At 45.2% G+C, this 7,809-nt stretch overlaps 1 protein-coding gene across 1 annotated transcript; it reads left to right on the forward strand.

Annotated features, from left to right (window-relative positions):
* Nucleotides 1–2,075: 2,075 nt before the first annotated feature.
* Nucleotides 2,076–7,803, forward strand: MKRN2OS (MKRN2 opposite strand). The gene is made up of 4 exons (XM_075833842.1): nt 2,076–2,591; nt 5,655–5,704; nt 7,117–7,279; nt 7,352–7,803. The coding sequence occupies exons 1-4, from the start codon at nt 2,341–2,343 to the stop codon at nt 7,554–7,556; spliced, it is 669 nt and encodes a 222-aa protein (XP_075689957.1). The 5' UTR covers nt 2,076–2,340; the 3' UTR covers nt 7,557–7,803.
* Nucleotides 7,804–7,809: the final 6 nt, after the last annotated feature.

Genomic DNA, 7,809 nt, shown 5'->3' on the forward strand with positions numbered 1-7,809 from the left:
TGATCCCACATAAAATCTAATGTAGCACAAATTGCTGAAAAAAAGTAACCGCTGGCTATGACAGAAAGGCGTCAGAACCCACAGGTTGCTGCATACACTGTAACTGCAGAACGGTCAGAGTGCCCATGTTAAACCTTGTCCACCACCGGAAGCGCCTACAATGGGCACGTGAGCATCAGATCTGGACCATGGAGCAATGTAAGAAGGACACCTGGTCTGATGAATCACGCGTGTACGTCACTTACCTGGGGAAGAGGTGACATCAGAATTCACTATGGGAAGAATGCAAGCCAGCAGTAGTAGTGAGATACTATGGGCAATAACCTGCTGGGGAACCTTGGGTCCTGGCATTCATGTGGACGTTACTTTGACATGTACCACCTACCTACACATTGTTACAGACCAATCACACCCCTTCATGGCAACGGTTTTCCCTAATAGCAGTGGCCTTTTTCATCAAGATAACACGCCCTGCCACACTGCAAATGGTTTGAGATCTGAACATGCCAAATTGTTTAAAGTGTTGACCTGGCCTTTTAATTTCCACGATTTCAATCCGATCGAGCGTCTGTGGGATGTGAAGGAAAGACTGGTTTGATCCATGGAGGCCGCACCTCACAACTTACAGGGCTTAAAGGATTTGCTGTTAACGTCTTGGTGCCGGATACCATAGAACACCTTTAGAAAGTCCTTTAGAGTATACACCTCAAGGGGTCAGAGCTGTTTTGGCGACACAAGAGTGACCTACACAATATTAGGCAAGTGGTTTTATTATTATGGCTGATCAGTCTATATGCAAACAGAGCAACCTTGTTGCACTATTATTATTTTAAAGCGCCATCAATTTCAGGGCACTGTACATATGAAAAAGGGTTTAAGACCGTGACATGAAACAATAAAAACAAGTACAATAAACATGAGCTTACTGACAGACTGGTACAGAAGGAGAGAGGACCCTGCCCGAGAGGGCTTACAATCTACAAGGGAAGGGGGAAGTAGACAGTAGGTGAGGGTAGAAGTCTTTCATACGGTAGTAGCAGCAGGGTTATTGCAGGTTGTAAGCTTTTCTGAAGAGGTGGGTTTTCAGGTTGATTTTTCAGGTTTGGATAGTGAGCGTCTGATGAGTTGAAGTAGAGCGTTCCAGAGTATGGGGGATGCACAGGAGACATCTTGTAGATGACTATGTGAGGGCCAAATGAGAAGACAGCAAAGCAGAAGGTCTGGAGATTACGCGTGGGAAGGTATCGGGAGATTAGGGTAGAGATATATGAAGGGGACAGGTTGTGGACAGCCTTGTCAGAGGAGAGAGGCAGAGGAGGAATGAGAGGAGTGGTAGATTAACCTGGCAGCAGAGTTGATCGTATCGTTTTAAAAAAGTAAAATATTATCGTTGTCGACAGCACATCCTGCTGTGTAAACAGGGAGACGCGCTGGCGACGTGATAATGTATGGGGACGAGCGATCGGAGTAATGACCGCTCGTCTCCATCCATAGCTCCTTGTGACAGGAGCAAATGAGTGCCGATCAACGATGTCTCATTGATCGGCGCTCGCTGCACCAGCCAAAATCGGCCAGTGTAATAGGGGCTTAAGACTGTTAGATGGGAGGCCACACAGAAGGATGTTGCAGTAGTTCATAGCTGTGTAAGGCCCCATGCACACAAACGTGCTTTTGCGGCCGCAATTCCCCCGAAAATCCACGGGAGAATTGCGGCCCCATTAATTCCTATGGGGCCATGCACACGACCGTGGTTTTCACGGTCCGTGCATGGCCTCGGAGCCCGGACCGCAGAAAGAACGGGCAAGCCTTATTACAGCCATGTTATGCGGTTTGGGCTCAGTGAAAATAATGGGCACGGCCCGCGATTTGCGGGCGGCTCACAGCTGTCACTCCGTGGCCGGCTGACCTGGAAATCACGGTCATGCACATGACTACGGTCGTGTGCATGAGGCCTAACAAGTGCAGCGGTGTACACTAAGCCAAACAATGCATTTCCTTCAATGCACCGGAAATGCAGCAGCTGCTAAAAGTTGCAATTTTTATACCCAATTGATATTTTACAGATAAGCTGCCTGAAAAAAGTTGCAAGACGTGTATAAAAGTTGCATCATAAGACACGAACAATGGAACCTGCGGACACTGTTCACACCATGATAATATTGACTTGTTCTGGGCCTGGCATTAGCCACCTTCCATGGACATATTTTTGCTGCAATGAACTGATCAGGCGGTGCGATTGTCAGTGTTGTATAGCTCCTCCAGGATACACGGAGCTGCTGCACTGAGGTCAGCTCAGGTGTTGTCCCTCTTCCTGTTTCATGTGACAGTCAGACAGCTGCTATGGCGATGTTCAGAGATCAAGAAGAAGCAATAACAACACAGCCCCTAGCCCTCAACCTGGTCAAGTTCACTCACTGCGATCGAGATATTTACAGCAGCTCTGTCCCGCAGCAGTGCCCTATCTGTGGGCAAAATTCCGTGAGCTCCTGGGACCTAGAGCATGCTCCCGTCAGCATTCCCAGCCCTTTTGTTAACGCACACAGGGAAAAATGCTCCTTTGTACTGAGACCAACAAAAGGCCGCTTTCTAGGGTAAGTTAATCATCGATGAGACCTGATCTACACTGTGTTGTAAGCCTAAAGATCCGCTGATTAACACAATACACTTCTATGACAACTGTGTCCATGATGATTTCCCTTCTTGTCTAAAAACTTTTTTATTCTATTCAATTTGATGGCATAGTAAATGGGGTCTGTGGCAGGAGGCTTTATGTTTTAGGCCTAGGCTACACACTTTGAATGTACGGATTCACAGCAATGCAGTTTTGCATGAGACACACCCCACGGAAGTCAGGGGCAGACATACCAATTGGCGCAGTCAGTACAGCTGCACAGGGGCCCAGTGGGTAAGGTGCCCACCGCGACCGTATAAGTAGCTACCTACTGCCTATAGCTCACAATTACTGGTGGATTGTTAGAGAAACATAAGGGGGTACTCTATGATGAGCATTAGAGAGCAAGGGGCCTATATACTGTTCTAGCACAGAGACCCTCTGCCATGTGTGTTCGCCCCGGAGTTGTCCAAAACTAGCTCAGCTTTTCATTGACTTTAAGGGCGGATAAAGACGAACGTGCCGTTTTTGCGCACGCAAAAACCGCGGCGTTTTGCGTGCACAAATGGCACTTGACAGCTCTGTGTCCTGTTCATATGGATGCGCGGCTGCGTGCTTTTCGCGCAGCCGCCATCTTTATGACATTCCGTTTGGATGTTTACATTCATTCTTTTACTGCTGTTGCGCGAATAACGCTTGTCCCACGGAAGTGCTTCCGTGGGGCATGCGTGATTTTCACGCACCCATTGACTTCAAAGGGTGCGTGATGATCGAAAAACACAGACACACAGAACATGTCGCGAGTTTTACACAGCGGACTAACGCTGCGCAAAACTCACGGACTGTCTGCACTGCCCCATAGACTTCTTTAGGTCCGCGCGAAAACCACGCGGCCGGCACGGACGCAAAACACGTTCGTCTGAATCCGCCCTAATGGGAAGAAAAAATATTTGTGTGGCTCAAACTGCATAAAAGTCGTATTGTACAATTTGCATCGCGCCAAATTAACTGTGGAATTATTTTTTGTTCTGTGAAGTTGGCTACTTCAGCTGCTACGGCACAGAATCTCATTCTTCTGGAGGTCGTAGTTGCAAAAATAAGGAGCAACTAATTCTAAGTTTTATTACACATAACTCTGACATAATGCTGAATAACTGCAACACCGAATTCTATTGCTCTGATGTTGACAAGGCTGCGTTCACACCTGTAACATCCTATAATTCGAACAGAAAAACGGAATAACGAAGCAGATGAACTGCATAAAACTCATCAGTGTTTCATCAGGGAAAAACTGACGATTTTTACATCAGAGTTAAATCAGGATTGTGCAGAGTGCGTTCAGTGTCCGTTTTTTCCTGTGCACATACGGTCAGTGATCCAGTGAAAAATGGCTGCTGCTCTGCCGGTACTTTCTGCTTTCTTTTCAGCATCTGATAGCAACTCATCAGTGAAAAACTGACTGCACAGGGATGATGGCTTCTGAGTGCTGTCTTTTCGTTTTCTTTACTGACACATTGACTTGAATGGACAAGTCTAGTGTGAGAATTGGACCGAAGTAGTGGATGCTGTGATTTTCTCTGCACGGACCAACGGTCAATGCAGAATATCGGACATGAGAATTGGCGCATTGACTTTAATGCATCAATGTTCAGTCAGTGTGCTGTCATTTATATACTCGGAAACAGTCGTGAAAATCTTTCGTCTGCATAAGGCCTTAGTGCTGTTCCTGAAAGCGTTTACTTACATAGTCTATTATTTCAATTAAATAGGTTTTCCAAGCTTATATTAAAAAAAAACACAGAAAAATAGCCGTGTCTGAATGGCCTCCATAGCTCAGAAGTTGCTTTGTCGTTATGTTACCTAGCTCTGTTGTTTTCATTTTGCTAGGACTTGCTGTGTGCGGGATTACCATGTAACAGACTACAATTCCCATGATTCCCTTCTCCCTCTCACAGACATTGCTTTTACTTACAGCTACCTGCCTGTCCCTCAATTACAAGATATAAGGTAGTGCTGTAATTACTCACTGTCTGCTACTGAGACAAAGCTCTGCTGTTATAGCCTGAACTCTCTGTTGCTCAGCATGTGAAACACAATACCTCAAGAGACAGGAAGGATGGAAGGGGGAGAGCAGGAAGCCATGAAGATGAGAGGCATGTGATGTGTGACGTCCTGTACACTACAGGGAGGGGGAGAGGGGTACAAAAACGGCACTCAAGCAGGAAATAGTAACAAAAAGAAAAAACCGGATGCAATACTATCCTCAGAATCAAGGGATGTAGTGCACGTTACCTCCATAGCGGTTCACATCCCTGTCAACAGTCCAAAAATAATCAAGAAGGCAACAGCACAATGTCTTAACTTAAAGGGGTTTCCCCATCAGAGACATTTATGACATATCCACAGGATACGTCATAAATGTCAGATAGATGCGGATCCCACCTCTGGGACCCGCACCTATCTCTAGAACGGGGCCCCCTAAACCCTGTTCTACCGCTGTGTTGTGGCTGAAGCGTGTGATTTTCGACCATGAATTAAGGAAACAGTATACGTTGTTTCTGTAAGTCCCATAGAACTTAGTGGTAGTTACAGAAACAGCGTAGCTCACATGCCACGCCGATTCCGTAACTGCCATTCACTACTATGAGTTACAGAAACAGCGTATACGGTTTCCTTAATTCATGGTCCGAAGTCACGCTTCAGCCACAACACAGCCGTAGAACGGGGTTTAGGGGGCCCTGTTCTAGAGATAGGTGCAGGTCCCACAGGTAGGATCCGCATCTATCTGACATTTATGACATATCCTGTGGCTAAATCATAAATGTCTCTGATGGGAAAACCCCTTTAATATCAAAAACGTGCTGGTTTATTCACCACCATATTAACATGCAATGTTTCGGCTCAATATAGAGCCTTTCTCAAGCAGGAGATAAACACCATGCGAGACTGGCTTATAGAGGCATTTCACCTCCAGACCGTAGATAAATTAGTGACTAATCTTAACCCCCTTTAATAACCAGTGAATTGTCATTATTTCTTCTAGGGATTACGATGGCTGCTCTGATCTTCATGTCGGCATCACCAGTTCTAAAGGTAAAGGTGGTTATGTATATGTAACATAATTACCTCTGATTATTACACTACTTATTTGGGTACAATGCTGCAAAGGCTCGGCAAGAAATAGTAGGACGGGTAACATTAATACATCACAATCTGATCCAGGTTTAAAGTTCTAGATACCAATTTTCTTTTGTGTGTTTATAATATGTAAATGTTCGTAGTCCGACTCGTCTCTATAATACATAAGATAGCTGTAATGGTCGAATTGTCCAGGGGGTTAAATTAATGACTAAGGCCTCATGCACACGACCGTATTTTTTCCTACCCGTAAATACTGGCGTAAATACGGGTCCGGTGTCACATGTATTCGACCCGTTTTGCACCAGTATTTACGGGCCCGGTGTCACTCGTATTCCACCCGTATTTACGGGCACGTTTTTGACTGCAAAATTACACTGCACTAATCGGCAGCCCCTTCTCTCTATCAGTGCAGGATAGAGAGAAGGGACAGCCCTTTCTGTAATAAAAGTTAAAGAAATTCATACTTACCCGGTCGTTGTCTTGGTGACGCGTCCCTCTCTTCACATCCAGCCCAACATCCCTGGATGACGCGTCAGTCCATGTGACCGCTGCAGCCTGTGATTGGCTGCAGCGGTCACATGGGCTGAAACGTCATCCAGGGAAGTCGGGCCGGATGTCGAGAGGGACGCGTCACCAAGGCAACGGCCGGGAGACCGGACTGAAGGAAGCAGGAAGTTCTCGGTATTTATGAACGTCTTTTTTTTTTTACAGGTTGCTCTATAGTCTGATCGGAATTCGCTGTCCAGGGTGCTGAAAGAGTTACTGCCGATCAGTTAACTCTTTCAGCACTCTGGACAGTGACTATTTACCGACGTCGCCTAGCAACGCTCCCGTAATGACGGGTGCACACATGTAGCCACCCGTCATTATGGGAGCTCCATAGACTTCTATGGGCTGTCCGTGCCGTTATTACGGCCAGAAATAGGACATGTTCTATCTTTTTCAATGGCACGGGCACCTTCCCGTAAGAAAACGGGAAGGTACCCGTGGCCAATAGAAGTCTATGAGCCCGTTATTACGGGTCGTAATTACGACCGGTAATAACGGGTGTTTTTACGGTCGTGTGCATGAGGCCTTAGGGTCAAATTGTTCACATGCTACAAAAACTACTGTAACAGATCAAAGTTATTGTCTTATTTTCCGTACCACTATAGTAACATTTCTGTAACTTCCATTGGAGAGTTATCTGCCAGCGTGCAGCCATCTTGCCTCTGAAAATCTAAACCACGACCCATTTCTTCCTTCCTTGACCCCCACTGATATTTGATTTTTGACATTTTGAATTCTTTCACAGGAACATCCCTTTAACTGAAATACATAAGTACAACCACCTAATGGGTTAAGTTTTTTTTATTTTTGATCAGGAATTGTGCATCATTATAATGAAACTGGCACCCATAAAGACACCATTGGCTGGGAACAGTGTGTGAGAATACCACTAGTGCCACCCGACCAGTTTGCCCTTCTTCACCAGTGGGATTCCTATCTAGAAGAGTACTCCTGTAATGAGAAATGGCTGCCTCACAGGTATATCTACAAGCTTCCATGGTAGACATGTTTTCGGGCTTCACGTCTAAATTTCACTAACTTTTCTTACAGATACGATGAAAAAGAACACAACTGCTACACGTTTGCCTTAAAGTTCATCAACAGCCTGTTGCATCTACAGGAGAAGAAAGCATTTACCAAAGAGGAATTTACCGAACAATTTGTATTACCAAGAACCCGCCGCGCGTCTAAGTATATCACTCTATGTCATGAGGTGTCCCGGAATTATTACTATATGATAGACCTCTCTAGGTAGAATGGATGAAATAAGTCTTGGTTCCTTCATTTGGTCTACAACTTTTGCATCATAGAAAACTCCTGGAACTACGTAGGTCTCCATTCCAATACTGGACAGTATGAAGCCACTGGACATGGAGAATATGTGCAGAATAAACTGACTTATTAACGTTCAGTAAATCTAAATACAATGTAGAAAATCAGCGACATGTATAATGTATTTAATGGGGTTCTATAGATTTAAATAAATATGGTTAAACCATTAATTATGA

Source organism: Rhinoderma darwinii, chromosome 7 (genome assembly GCF_050947455.1).
Source record: "Rhinoderma darwinii isolate aRhiDar2 chromosome 7, aRhiDar2.hap1, whole genome shotgun sequence".
In the NCBI taxonomy this organism is placed as follows: Eukaryota; Metazoa; Chordata; class Amphibia; order Anura; family Rhinodermatidae; genus Rhinoderma; species Rhinoderma darwinii.